Source organism: Balaenoptera physalus (assembly GCF_965194825.1).
Source record: "Balaenoptera physalus genome assembly, chromosome: 12".
In the NCBI taxonomy this organism is placed as follows: Eukaryota; Metazoa; Chordata; class Mammalia; order Artiodactyla; family Balaenopteridae; genus Balaenoptera; species Balaenoptera physalus.
In genome coordinates, this window is record NC_138897.1 from 46738472 (window position 1) to 46753902 (window position 15431).

At 46.6% G+C, this 15431-nt stretch overlaps 1 protein-coding gene across 3 annotated transcripts in view; it reads right to left on the bottom strand.

The window, feature by feature from the left end:
* Nucleotides 1-15431, bottom strand: part of MAPRE2 (microtubule associated protein RP/EB family member 2) — a 161715-nt gene that overhangs the window by 8357 nt on the left and 137927 nt on the right. For all 3 annotated transcript variants that reach the window (XM_082416217.1, XM_082416219.1, XM_082416218.1), the window contains 2 exons: nucleotides 5596-5735; nucleotides 1093-1251 (listed from right to left, as the gene is read on the bottom strand). In XM_082416217.1, the coding sequence (XP_082272343.1) occupies nucleotides 1093-1251; nucleotides 5596-5735 (299 nt within the window). The remainder of the gene's footprint in view (nucleotides 1-1092; nucleotides 1252-5595; nucleotides 5736-15431) is intronic.

The following is a 15431-nucleotide window of genomic DNA, read 5'->3' on the forward strand; positions in this document are numbered from 1 at the left end:
ATATATACATATCTGGGGGAAACAAAAAAAGTGGTGGAGAGTCCCCAAACTCCAGACAGTTTCTTACAGTTTAGGAAAATTTCAGAGCTAGGATTTTAATCTTACATGGAGTAAACATCTGCCTGGTATTTGGCTGAAATAAGATAAACTTGCTGGTGGCTTCCTATGTTCTGTGGAAATACCAACACACACACGACTCGACCACAGAGCCCCCAGGGCACCTGCAGGCCTCCTAATCACACATACCCAAACACTTCCTCAGCCCCAACCTGGCAGAAGGATGCCCGCAACCCCGGCCCGCGCTCTCCTGCCTTTCACCGCGCCGCCCTCATGAAAGTAAAGCTCCACGGGGCTCCCACCGCAGCTGCCAGGGCCTCTCCCTGCCTGTCTGGGCGGACTTGGGGTGACCTGCCTTGGGCTCTGCCGTTTATCCTGCCCCTTCCCCTCCTCGCTTCCTGAGACTCATGTTCCTCCGCTGCTTCTCACATCTGCTTTCCATGCGCGGATGGAGCCACATCCTGGGTCCCCCCTCGGCACTTCCACTCGTGGGGAGCAACCCTGGTGGGCAGGGCCTCCACAGAGGAGGCCTTCCAGAAGTATTTTTCCACAAAGGGCTGTCACACAATGCTGCTCTGTACTGGCAAAGTGTAACCAAGACGACCAGCTAGCTATGAAGGAAAAAACAGTTGTGGGACTTCTGGGGATGGGAAAAGCATCTAGATTAATTTTTCCTTTAACCGCATTCTGATCTGTCACGAAGAAAGAAGAATCTTGCACACATTCTTACTGCTCATTTGCTCAGAGAGCTGAAAACCACTTGAGATTTGGCTGTGTAAGCCTATTTTTCTCAATCGAAGTCCCCCTGTCCCCTCCCCCCAACAACTGGCAACCCATCCGCGCGTCTCTTCCCAGATTGATGAATGCAGGTCCCTTAAGCATGGGTCAGTGGACCATGAGGGTCGTGTTTATTCCTCTGGGAACATCATATGCGCTGGCTGAGCTGCAAGTCTCACTAAGGTCCCAGGGCAGTATCTGAAGGCACGGCATCACTGCACCCTGGAACACAAGCGTCAGGGCTCTGCTCACACTCACGTGTTCTTCCGAAGCGTAGAGGACTTCCATGAGTCGCTGCACGAGGTCATCATTTTCTTGCCCGTGTTCCTGGCAGAGGAGCTCAATCTCTCTCAACTTTCCGAAGTAGAAATCCCTTTCCTTTTCCACGCCTTCAAGGGCAAGTTTTAACGAATGTACCTGTGAGGGAGGGAAGGTGGAAAAGAGAACCCTCAAAATACAGCATAAGAAATAAATGACCACCTGTGCCTGCGTATAAAGATGCGAAACGTGAAAAGACAGATGTGCAAAAATAACCGACGTGCAGGTCCGGGGAGAGACAAGGGGCTGCTGCCGGAGCTTGAGCCTGGGCCCGAATGCCCAGCTTCAACAGCACACTTGTCACTCCTGTCAACCAACCGTTTATACCCAGAGGCCCAGGGATCCTTCTGCCCGAGACAGTTCCACCTGGGCTCCGAGTCAGCCTTCCTCTCCTGGTAACTGACCTGGGCTGGGGCACATCTTTCCCCCAACTCGTTCATCCTCTACAGGGAGGGGAGAGGCGAGAGCAGGAGGAGGGAGGGGAGGGAGGGGAGGGGAGGGAGGGGCTGGCACTGTGGTCCCTTCAGATGTGCTTTGCGGAACCTCCTTTCTTCACGTCACTTGAGAGCCACCCTCGACTTTGGAGCCCTTCCTACATGTTCCTGAGCCAAACTAGACCAATGCTCCTACTGAGGGACTGGGGCGTGGCTGCACAAGGAAAACTGGGCGAGACTAAAAGCAGGCTGAGCGGATCTGTCTTAATTCCTCTAGTTCTGGCTTCGAGTTCATCACATGAAAGGCGGGAAGATGTGGAAGCTCCAGTCCCTCAGCAGAACAGCCCTCATTCCCTTTTTTCTCCCTTGATGCGGGTTCAAGGGCCTTGCAGCTTCTCACGGTGGTTACGGAGATGGCGCTGGTGAAGGGAAGAGGGCAAGGGTTGAGGCTGGCAGAGCCATCACCTGGGCTGAAGAAACACCACAGGCAGTGTAGGCAGATCTGGTCTCAAATTCCAGGCTGGAGGCTGAGCAGCTCCACACAGGCCCAAGCCATCACCCCCTTCCTGCTCTCGGAGAATCCCTCAAGTTTTCTGAACGCTTTGAGCATTTATATTTATGCAGAGAATATCTTCAGGAGGTGAATTAGGTCTCTCATGGTTCTCCTCAGGTGAAATCTCTCTTCCAGTATATGAAAAATCCCCCTTCACAGATTTCCAAAGATTACATTTGGAGTGGAAAACCTCTCTGTTTCTAGTAACTCCGGGCCTTTGTACATGCTATTTATCTGTCTGGAGTTACTGATTCATTCAAACAGATACTCAGCACATGCAGTGTCCATCTCCTTGTGCACCTGGCAAACCTGTATCCATCCAGTAAGACTCAAGGATATGGTTCTTCCTCAGAGTTAACCTCACTGATGCCCTCAGGCAAATGGTTACAAAGCAAAGGAGGATCAGTCGCTAACTTTTTTTTTTTTTTGGCCACGCCTTGCGGCTTGCAGGATCTTAGTTCCCTGACGAGGGATTGAACCTGTGCCCCCCTGCAGTGGAAGCACGGAATCTTTAACCACTGGACTGCCAGGGAATTCCCTCAGTCACTAACTTTCAACTCTTATTTCTGATAATTCTATGGCTTGGACATTTGTAAAAACTGAAGGCAACCCAGTTGCCTGAATTCCAGAAGAAAGAAAACTCTGTTTATTCTAGAACCTCCCCCCACCCCACCCAGACTCGACCACAGATCCATCTCAAGCCTGCACTGGTGCCACCAGCGAATCTGTGGTAGTTTAGGTTTCTTCTGTCTGCCAGCTCCCCTTCCCTGTATCGGGCAAGAAGGGTCTCTGGATGCCTCTGACCTACGGAAACCAGGCTTGTCAGCCTCTCAAGTGCTGTGGTCTGTACAGTGAACCAAGAGCTGAGGCTTTGTAGAAACACCCAGCCCAGGTTGGCCTGTGCTGCTATTCCAGATGCATGAGGTTAACAGGTGCACAGCTCTAAACTTTCCCTGGTAAAAACCAACAGGAGCTAAATTACTTGATGAAAGATCAGTTGGCAAATGGGAGGCCATTTTCACAGTCCCACTCCGAGGCCTCCTTGCTCCCTCACGTGTCAGAGCAGGAGCCTAAAGAATGGAGGGGAGGCTGGGGATGGACCCCTGAGAAAAGTCAAGGGGAAGTTCTCTTCTCCCAATTCTCCACCGCTCAGGTGTCCCCACACTGTAGATCCGCCCAGCCTTCCAGTCCGAGCCACAGACAGTGTCTGTGCGGGCTAACCAGTCCCCACTCTTCAGCCCCCGTGGTCCCCGAGCACAAGCAGGGACCCCATCCCACTGCCTGTTTGCTCACCTACTCTCCAGAAACAGCCCCTGATTATTTTAGTCATGTCTTTTCCTCCCCTGTGTCTTTTGGTTCATTTCTGTCACTGAAATTCTCTAGCACAGTGGTGCTTTCATAGCATGTCATGGGAGACTGCCCAAATCAAGGCATGAGGCCAAGTGAATGAGAATTCCTGAAGTTTACGGCACTGGTCACTTTGTCTATCACCACTGTAATTCACTCTTCGGTCCGGGCATTTTTACTTGGCCCTTCCTCGTCTTCGTGTCCTCAGTTCCAACACAGTGATGCCTGTGTGGCTCCCCACCGGCTTCGGGGATGGAAAATGGAGGGAGCGCTAACATAGCCTTGGAAATACAGCTGAAGGAGGCGCTCAGTAAACAGCTGGTGAGTGAAGGCTCACGATGTAGGATGTGTCTGACCTTCCCTCTGGGGTACAGAGGGAGGTACGGGGACACTCCTCCTCCATGTGAATGCATGGGGGGACAGCCCGGGAGTGAGGCCTTCGGAAGTAATGAAGGAATTACAACCAGGAGGAGGAAGGCCACTGGAATGTGCTTCTCTGTGTCTTCTCTAGAGTGGCATTTTGGATGGGACAACAGTTTAGCTGAAGCATCGTAGAGGGCTGGGGCCCTTGGGGCTCTGTGTGTGTGATTGGAGAGCTACTGGGAGCCCAGAGCCAGCCCCAAGGAGAGGAAGTGGGGCTGGTTGGTGAAGGCCGTAGCGAGAGACGGGCAGGCAGGATCTCGAGGTTCCAGTGTGTTTCTACTTTGGGTTGGCGATTTGGGAAACTGGGTGTGGTAGGGGTAGATGAAGAAACATGAGATAATAAAGATATCAAAAGATATCAAAAGAATTTGAGTTCCTAAGGAGAAAAGGGTTATAAATCTAAAGTATTACAGACCCACACCCGACTCTCTTCAGGTCTACTTTGCTTAGAGCCTCAGGCATGTGGCCCAAGGCTAATTAGGGCTGTCCTAACTGCCTTTTATTCTAGAAGAACTCATTGCTGGAAAATGTATAAGGGTTCAAACTGAGAATCAGCAGGTAATTAGAACATTCCACAGTGTCTAAATCAAAGTCCTACGCACCAGATGACTTAAGGTTTTACCTTTTTCATTAAAGTGTTCAGAATTGTAAAGAAACACCCTAGTTAAGCAACTGCTTGCTTTTTAACTAGATTCTTGTTTGCAAATATACAACTATCTCACAAACTGTTTCCAGACTCTTGCTGGCTCATCAAGAATCAGATTAATCACCGGGATCTGCCCATGCCCAGTGAGTGGCTGGGAGCAGCCTGGGCACCTGGGATAAAGGCTCTTCTCCCAGGGGTGGGAGTGGCCAGGATAAAAGACTCTCCTCCTAACTCAGGGCGAGGGTGGGTGGTTTCTGCGCTGGGCCCTATGCTACCAATTGTTTTATTACTTTTAAACGTTGTAGACTCTTGGGCAAAATTAGCTATTGTTAGTTAGAAAGCGTACCTAAGCTTTTATATTGAAAATTTCGAAGGCAGTAGATCTAGATTTACTGCAATCCTAGGGATATTAGATAAAAAGGAAAGTTCTATTTAACTGTGGGCTTTCTGATCCCCTATTCCTGGGTTCAGTGCTCCTGTGTACTTTCACTCTTGCGGGAAGTGTTCGGCGTTTGGCTTTTGCTTGTGTAATGGCCAATGGTGTATGGCTGCTATCTGTAAGTTCTATGAGGGAAGGGAAGCTCTCTATCTTGCTGCCATTATATTATCAGCATCAGGTATAGTGTCTGTCACATCGAACAGGCTTAACAGATAGTTGCTGAAAGAAAGGAAGGAAGGAGGGAGACTAACCCCTGATGCCTTTAACACAATCTAGACTGGCTAGAAGTGGCCATGGTCTAGCCTGGAGCTCCTAACAGGCGCTGAGGTGTAGGGGAGGGGGAGGCTGGCCTGCATTTACCTAAAGCCGGGTCATCTGTCCCTCTTTCTCAATGTATAGCTTTGAGATTTGTGACTTAACATCTTTTATTCACAATGAGCCACTGATTATCTGCCCCAATAGTTCCTTTCATTCTTACTTGCTTGAAGCCACTGATTTCTGCCGCTTCCCGCCCCCTATCCCAGGCCCATAGGGGTTTGCTCATCTCGTCTCCTGACACCTGTCACTGCTCCCTGAGACAGAGCTGGGGATGCCAAGTTACCTGTTCATTAAGCTGTATGACCTGTGTTTCTAAATCTTTATCAGATTTGGATGCTGAGCTGCTGGATGAAGCCCTTTTGGCTGATGAGGGACGAGAAGGTGTGGATCCTGGTTTAGATGCTGGACTTGATTTAGCCGCACCTGAAAGGAACCAGAATAAATTATGAATATTGGCAACATCAGAAATGCTTTTTAGGTATGTAGCAAAAGTGTGATATAAAAGGAATTTACTAAAACACAGAAGAGACACTGCCAGCAATCTTGCCAGCACAGAAGTAGCACAGATAACGCTTAGAAAGAGTGTACTCGATAAAACGACAGAATCATCCTGGGCAACTTAATTAACCTTTCTGAGCACTGGTTGTTTTCCTCAAGTGACATGAGATTAATGCAGTTGTCCCTTCTCCCTCCGGAGAGATGAGAACAACAGATACAAAGGGATTTTAAGTTTTTTTTTTTTTTTTAAAGAGGAAAGGTTCTTTGATAAGCTCAGAGCATCACCATAATTGAATTTCTAACACAGACCTTATAAGAGAGTAACACTTTAGGAGAAATATCAATGCACATGTCTATTTTTTCCTCTTTTAATGTATTTCCTAGTTTTAGCCGTTAAAAGAGTCTAGGAGCCATGATATCTCTGTAGCAACAGGCACTCCTGGTGCCCAAGTCCTGGCTTCTAAATGTTATTCTGCAATAAAAGGGCTTCTTGAGATATGGCTGATTCCAGGGGTGGGGCGGGGAAAGGACAAGGTGGGCCTGGGACATCTCATGTCAAAAAGCAAGCATGTGCTCAAGGATTAATGAATGTCAAGGATACAGGGGCCAGCCCGATGGGGCTCCCAGCTGGCCAGATTTGGACCATTTGCATACCAAAAAGAGTGACGGCTGTAATGTATTACAATGCACTGAATAAATAAAAATCTAGTCCATCATATATACACTACCAAACGTAAAATAGATAGCTAGTGGGAAGCAGCCGCATAGCACAGGGAGATCAGCTTGGTGCTTTGTGACCACTTAGAGGGGTGGGATAGGGAGGGTGGGAGGAAGGGAGACGCAAGAGGGAAGAGATATGGGAACATATGTATATGTATAACTGATTCACTTTGTTATAAAGCAGAAACTAACACATCATTATAAAGCAATTATACTCCAATAAAGATGTTAAAAAAAAAAATCTAGTCCATAATGAGGGTAGGGGAGAGAGAGGATCTACAGATCTCCACAGAACACTGACAGCCAGTAAATGCTAAAGAAATGCTAGAAAAATCACAGTTTTGCAATACACATAACTGATTCAGGAAAGTTTCATCAATTGACTCTAAAACATTGAGAAGTTTTTGGAGGACGGGATGTTTACACGTGTCAAGGTGTTACCCTATAAGTTGCTTATGAAGGGTGAAAGATATGCCTTTACAGCGGGGAAGCCTGAGGATTGGGACCTTAACCAAGTTATTCAGTAGCATCACTAATAATGATAGAAATTGGCCAAAAAAAAAAAAATAGGACCATTGATGTCAGGTAAGACCTCATCTACCTGAAGCTCAGCTCATGACAGGCTCTCACTATCTAGAACTTGACAGACACAGGAAATGGCCTCTGCAGCCAAAACAGATGGCACAAGATATATGCAGTGAAGTTTATACACTCCATGGGTTTAGAAATTCAGGGTCATTACTGGGGCCCAGCCATTCCCTCTTACTCAGAACAGCTCAGTCTGGTGTAGGTGCTCCCACTGGCCCAATTCTCCACCACAGTCCCCTCCACTCTGCTCCTCTGGTTCTCGGAGGGCAAGGAACTCATCATAATCAGCTTTGCAACCTCGGTGCTTAGCACAATACTTGGCGGAACATATATTTGGTGAAGGAACAAATGTTTAAATACACGAACAAGTAAATAAAACCTGGTTATATGGTTTCCAATTTTACAGTTTACTGGTACTAAGAGATTAGAAAAAGGCAAGCACCCTGACAGCAGTTATAAGTTTCAACCAATCTCCTAATTACAAAGGAGCAAGCAGGAAGACTATAAAATTCCTACCTGTATGTCTTCAGAGTCATGAGAGATGCAAAGTTATACACACTCTCAAGAAGCACTGACAGGGGCTTCCCTGGTGGCGCAGTGGTTGAGAGTCTGCCTGCCAATGCAGGGGACATGGGTTCGAGCCCTGGTCTGGGAAGATCCCACATGCCGTGGAGCAACTAGGCCCATGTGCCACAACTACTGGGCCTGCGCGTCTGGAGCCTGTGCTCCGCAACAAGAGAGGCCGCGATAGTGAGAGGTCCGCGCACCGCGATGAAGGGTGGCCCCCACTCGCCGCAACTAGAGAAAGCCCTCGCACAGAAACGAAGACCCAACACAGCCATAAATAAATAAATAAATTTAAAAAATTAAAAAAAAAAAAGAAGCACTGACAGTAACATACCGTTTAAAATACATGCCTGTTATAAAGAAAAAAAGAATTCTTCTAAAAATACAGGGAAATGCCTAATATATGTAAAACTGAGAATGCTTAAATTGGGAATGACTTAAAAAGTTTGAGTATTCAAACCTTCAGTGACCTGGAAACCTCACCCATGCAGAACTTCCCAAGTTGTCTAGAGAGCAGATGCTTTGCTTTGCTCAACAGCTGTGAGGAGGCTTCATCTCTGTAGAAGCCCAGAAAACACACTCCTGGACATGGCTTCCGTGTCCCATTGGCCAGCTTCTCTAACTCCAGGCTAAGCCAACAGGGTAAGGAACACAGCGTGGAAAACAGCAGGAAAGGCAGGGCGAGGACGTGCTGACCTGACAAACAGCCTTCTCCAAGGGTGGCCACCAGCCAGCCTCGCTGGGGAAGCAGCCTTTGAAAAATCAAGTTACTTCAGACCTTTTCATGAGCAATATGTCATATTTTAATACAAAAAAAAAGCCTAACAGAAAGTGGCTCAAAGACTGTCTATGACCAACCCCTCTTATTTACTAAATACATATTTATTAAGTGCCTACCATGAGGCCTGTACTGGAAGTCCCTGCTCTACAGGTGCTCATGACCTCGTGGGAGTGGGTCATTTAAGAATGCCCACAGACAGAAAGACAAATACTCTATGTTATCACTTACATGTGGAATCTAAAAAATAAAGCAAATGAATGTACATTTTTAAAAAAAAGGGCTTCCCTGGTGGCGCAGTAGTTAAGAATCTGCCTGCCAATGCAGGGGACACGGGTTCGAGCCCTGGTCTGGGAAGATCCCACATGCTGCGGAGCAACTAAGCCCGTGAGCCACAACTACTGAGCCTGCGCGTCTGGAGCCTGTGCTCCGCAACAAGAGAGGCCACGATAGTGAGAGGCCCGCGCACCGCGATGAAGAGTGGCCCCCGCTTGCCGCAACTAGAGAAAGCCCTCGCACAGAAACGAAGACCCAACACAGCCAAAAATAAATAAATAAATAAATGAATTTATTAAAAAAAAAAGCCCAGGCACGGCCACACTCAACATTCTCAGGAACAAGGCAATGTTCTAGACATGACCACGGATTGTGATCGGTCTGTGTTCCCTCTGCCCGAAATTCTTCCTCCCCTCCTTTGAGTGACTATGTCTAACAGCCTTCAGGTCTCAGCTTAAATGTGGTTGCTCAAACACCCTTCACACAACACCCATCAACTGTAATGCTACAGTGACTTATTTAATGCCTACTTCTCCCATTAGACTTAATCTCCACGAGGTAGGAGTTGCGTCTGTTTAGTTTACTGTTTTATGTTCCCAAGGCCAATCAGAATGCCTGATCCAGAGGAGACACTCAATAATAAGTTTTTATAACTCATGAAAGAATGCCTAGGACAGGCATCTCTCCAGGGTAAAGATCCCAGGGGAAGCTCGAGGAGCTGATGCCAACCTCAAAGTCACTGACAGCAGGAGCCAGCAACACCTGAAGGAAACCAAACAAAACCCACCAGCCTCCCAGAAAGAGATCTCTTACTTGGTTTCAAGTTCACCTTCCATTATTACTTAGGCCCTTTATAGATGGAGTCAAGACAGTAGTTCGTGTGGGTAAATTCAGTCAGTAAACGGTTAACTCTGAGCAGGGAGAGGCAAGATGGTTTGTGCTGGGCTGTCCTATCCAAGTCTCTGCAACGTTTCCATCCACGTCTCTTCTGAAGAGAACAGCTCTGGGGAAGGGGCTTCCCTAGAGAGCAAGTGACCCACCCACCCAGCCTGGGCAGGCCTCCCTAAGCAGGTCAGCAACTATGACGTGGCTGGTTGCAGGAGCTGAGCGAGGTCCACCAGACACACTCCTGTTCTTATACTCTGCCTCACCCAGTCTCATGTAAATTTTCAAAGAAAAGCATGGAAGGAATAGAAGTTGATTGCTTGTAAAACAAGGTTATCACTAATTATATTATCAGGACATCATCAAATGCAGCTTGGAAAAACCTGAAACGTTTGATATGAAGTTAAAGTAGAAGAGATCATGGCAAGCCAAGGCCCCATGTAAGACCAAGTTATCAGGGAAAGAAAGCCTAAAAATACGCAGAGGAAGCTGGCTGGGAGGGAAATGGGGTCACGGGAGATGCCGGGTGGCTCATGGCAGAGAGGCCAGAGCTGCTGCAGTTACTGACGCTGTCCCAGTTCCAGCTGTTTCCTGAAGAAACACATCCCTTGCTACCGACAGAGTCCAACTTTACTGTGGTTCACAGGGTCTCGGCATTAAAGTGGCATCTGTGTTTCACGGATCCTGTAAAGGTCAGTTGGGGTGCAGAGCCCCAGGTCCTTCAAACTGGCACACGTGCATGCAGGCTGTGGGTCTCTGAGATGAGAAAGATGAAGGCAATGAGAGTCAGACCTGGCATCCCCCCTGCTGCAGGGCAGGGAGGGGACAGTGGAGAAGAGGGGGTTTGGTCTACGCTCTACCCCCTATGCTCCCTATACAGGGGACAGAAGAAAAGCGTCTGCCCCCAGAGTATGGACAAAGAAGGGAAAACAAATTTGAAAAATTTAATAGATCAATTAAGTAATTAGAATTTGAAATTTAAAATGAGAGGGGTTTTGAAATTCTGATTAAGTTGTTTGGAAAGAAACTGATAATCGAGGAAAATGCATGTCTGATGAATGAGAATACAAGAGGTCAGCACCAAGTTAACTGTACATTTCTACCTTCTAACGAATAAATGCAAAGAAATGAAAGACCAGGAAAGACATAGGGAGATCTTAGTATCTTCAGAGGTTAAAGGTTTTTAAAAACCACACAAAGCTCATTTTCAAAAGAATGTAAACTGAGCTCTTTAAATCCTCAGAGGCTGCAATTTGATATGGATGTAATTGACCACTCACAGCTATCACGTGATTAAGGCTAAACTACTAAAATTTATAAAGATGAAAATGCAACCTTTTGTTCATTGTGTTTAATGATTTCATGGTTTAACTTTTTAGAATAAATAATGATAGACAATATCCTATATTATATCACACTCATTAGTCAGTTAAAAACTAGGTTTTTGTTTATTTGTTTTACAAGCCTTGCTACCTTCTTTCAAAACACCATACCCTAAGGAGTACCCAGCTTCTGGGGTGACAGATATTCTTTTTTCACTTACCCGGGCTGCTATAATAAAGATGTTATCAGAAAGCTGTACTGTTATCAATGTCAGTAAATTTAACACTGATATAATACTTTTATGTAAACTAACATTCGTATTCCATTTTTGTGAAGTGACCCAATAATGTCCTCTATAGTGTCTAATCCTGGCTTTAATCCTCAAAAGCTGCCTTCATGCTTCCCTAAATGCCTCCAAGTCCACTGGTGATTTCACTCCTGGGCCTTCCCATGCCTCTCTGCTCAGTGATGCTTACACGAAAAACATTTACATAATAGCTTTTAAAGGGAGTACAGCTACGTTGGCAATAATACAGATAATAGATTTTTTTTTCTTGCAGCTATCAAACATTTCAATTTTTTTGTCAAGCTGCATTTGATGATATCCTGAAAATATAATTAGTGGTAGTCCTGTTTCACAAGAATCATTTTTCCCTCAAGCTTTTCTCTCTCTCCCCTAATTTCCCCTTCAAAATAAAAAAGGAGTTTCAGAAGCGGAGGAAAGTAGACATAAATTCTGTACAAAGTCCCTATAGTTCTCTGACTTTACCCATTGGATATGGACACGATTTACAATGCTAGTCTTCGAGCAGTTGTCTTAATGCCTTCAGGAGTTGGGGTATAAATATGATGCTAAAACATTTTAAGCCATAGTTGTAAAATACAAAGAGTGGCCTGATTCACTGCCTTCGTGAAGCCAGAGCACTGCTGTGTCTAATGTCAATAATTAGTAGCTTGCTTAATGTTTATGGAAAATGTGCCAACATTTTGGGCCTATGAGGCCCAATGAATTCATAACGATGAAGCAAATAAAAGCACTTTATCCTTTTTTATACTTGGCTTTATCTTTCGCAGCCAGGGCTCTGATGGAATTTAGAAATTCTTCTCACATAATCTGCCGTATTCTTTCTGCCAAAATCATAAACAGAGGAGCTAAAAATATGACATTAATACTGTTGACAAGAACCACAGAGACATTAAGAACACACACACTCAGGAAGCAACCACGCTTCTGGTCGTCCGCAGCTTCTTCCCTACTTTGAGGGCATCCCCCCAGCCCCCCGCCACTGAATTAACAAGCCCATGGCGGGGAGTGGAAGGGATGAAATGGGTGAAGGGGATCAAAAGGTAAAGCTTCCAGTTATAAAATAAATAAGTCCTGGGATGTAATGTACAGCATGGCATTACACAGTTATAGTAATAATATAGTTAATAAGACTGTATTGCATATTTGAAAGTTGCTAAGAGAATAGAGCTTAAAAGTTCTCATCACAAGAAGAAAATAACTTGTAACTCTGTGTAGTGATCGTTGTTAACTACATTTGTTGTGATGATCATTTTGCAATATATATAAACATTGAATCATTGTACACCTGAAACTAATAATTTTTTTCTGTTTTTTTAAATTAAATTAAATTATTTTTTATACAGCAGGTTCTTATTAGTTATCTACTTTATACATATTAGTGTATATACGGCAATCCCAATCTCCCAATTCATCCCACCACCACCCCCTACCCTGCTTCCCCCCCTTGGTGTCCATACGTTTGTTCTCTACATCTGTGTCTCTATTTCTGCCTTGCAAACTGTGAAACTAATATAAGGTTATATGTCAATTCTATATCAATAAAAGCAAACCTAAACTCCACAGAACAACTGAAACATGACAGAAGATACCTTGTACCTACATTGATTAATCATTTGTGGATGGACCTGACATCATTTCCTTATCCCCTTTACCTTGGCAAACAGGTTTTATTGTTTAACTGAGATAATGAACCAGGTTAAAATAAATAAGTAAATTAGGCCACTGCTGGGGGAGAGGGTATGGGGTTGGACTGATGAGAAGAGACAATTCCCACAGGAAGAGGGTTTCCTAAGTGACTAAACTGACACCAGAGCTGTCACACTGCGGAATGACTAACAGCTCCCACACAACCCTGACCATCGCAAATTCAAGATCTCACACTTTCCTTCGAAAATGCCTCCATACCTTCACTTTGTAGATTCTGTAGTCTGCTCTGCCCTGAGAGCAAAAAAAAAAAAACCAAAAAAAAAAAACCCCACCTCAGAGGCCAGCGTTCTGTCCAAATGGAACTTTAACAGGGCTTCTGGGATGCCCTGATTCATGAGATCATTAAGAGGGTGGCTATTTTACTCTCAAATTAGTAGTTCAGAGCCCTTACGGCTTCTGTCCCACCAGAGCAGCCACAGGCAAAATTGGGCTCTTCCTTTTTGCCACTTTGGTGTCAGCTTATAAAAGTGGGCAGCTCCACTTCTGAGCAGCTTGGGGAGGGGCTCCACACAGCCGAGCCTGAACCACATCAATCCTGTAGGAATGAAGACCTGGTACGATACTGGGTGTCCTTCGTCTTCCCCGAGGGAGGCAGTGGTTAAGAGCGGGGGTGCCCTGCAGCCTGCAGCTTTTGTAGTAATCCTGGCTCTGCTGCTTGCTCAGTGGCGTGACTTTTGCCGCCACCCGGATTTCTTTATGTTCTACAGAGTCAGTAGCAGTGCCTCCTTCCCAGAGCTGGGAAGAGTACCTGAGTTAATACGTGGAAAGTTCCTACACAAGAGCCTGGCACACAGTAAGTGTACCGCATCATTATTACTCAGCAAACGAGGCCTGATTCAACTGATGACGAGAAAGCACACGGGTTTCCCATTTCTAGACACTAGCAAAATAAAAACTAAACTGCTGAAATAATAAGGAAATGAGACTCATTTTATTTAAAGAAAATCTTTATAAAAACTGGTTCACCCAGAACCCACCAGTGGGCTCCCAGGCGTTGGTTCCCCCATTCCGCACTCTCTGTCTTGAGAATTGGTGGACGGTAACCCAAGTCTCTGTGCGCCTTCTGAAATTTCCCCAATTCACTCATTCCTGCCGCAAGTATCTACTGCACCCCTACTGTGTACCTGGCAAGCTACAGGCACTTGGGATAGAACACTGAATGAAACAAAAGACGCTGGTCCTTGTGGAATTTACATTCTAACAGGGGAATTAGATAATAAACGATAACAATAATAAATTAATAAGTGACATAATAAACTAGAAAGTAAATGCCATGGAGAGAGAGGCAGAGCAGGGCAGGGGTAAGGAGTGCCGGGTAGGGCTGGGTGAGTGGCGGTTTTAAACAGGAACTTCAGGGAAGGCCTGAGTACCCATCATGATCCCCTCCAGTCTCAACCCCTCACTCAGAAGGGTCCACCCAGGACAAGGGGCAAAAAGCCCAAGTCCCCTTGGTGACAGGCGTGCAGCAGCCCAGCAGGGATGCAAGGAGGCGAGATCCACACGGGGCGCGCGTGGGGCTCACCCCAGCTCACAGCCTCCCTCCTCACAGAAGACGACGTGTGTTGTAACAGCTCCATAGTTGCAACTTCCAGGATCCCTGCAAGGGACATGCCATTTGCAGGAGTCACCCTGACTTCTTCAAGTCCTCGTTGGGAAAGTGAGATCTGAGCAAAGACCTGAGAGAGGTGAAGCTGGCCTTCCGGACAGCCAGGAGCAGAATATTCCAGGCAGAGGAAAGGCCCAGAGCCAGTGCCAAGGCATGGCCTCGCCTGCTCGGCAGCCAGTCTGGATGCTGGAGCAGAGGGAGGCTGGGCGCTACGGGAGGAGGGGAGGTCTGAGAGATACTGGAGGGTGCAGGTCACCAAGGACCTCACGGGCTACTGCTGGAGGCCGGCTTTCATTATGATGGAAAAGGGCAGCCATGGCAGGGCCCTGAGCAGAGTGACATGATCTGACTTGGGTTTTAGGAGGCCCCCTCTGCCAGCTGGGAGGCTACTGCAGTCATTCCCCTGGGGATGAGCAGTGAGTGCTCAAGATGAGTTCTGGTTTGGGGAAAGCATTTACGATGCTGCAGTTTAGAAAACCCTATGATACACCCTATAGAACAGGCACCAAATATCCAGCCATTTATCACAATTTAAGTTGTGCAACATTAATAGCAACTAAGAGACATTCTGGGATCAATAGCGTCTGCTGTTGGTTTCAAGGGGACGGCTGAAGGAAGAGGAGGCGGTGACAAGAGCTATGAGTCAGCCGGTGTCCCTCCCAGCCTACTCCCAGCTCGGGGTCATCACACAGTGTGCTAACCGGCTCTGCCCTGGGAAAATATGCCAGGGAGCAACGCAGACAGCCAGGGCCCAGAGCCCCAGAGCCGGAGGCTTCCCTGACCAGTGGCCACTGAGATGGGCGAGTGGGCCTGACTCTGCCGGGCATGTCCAGCCGGTGTGAGCATTCAAGAACCGAGTTACTT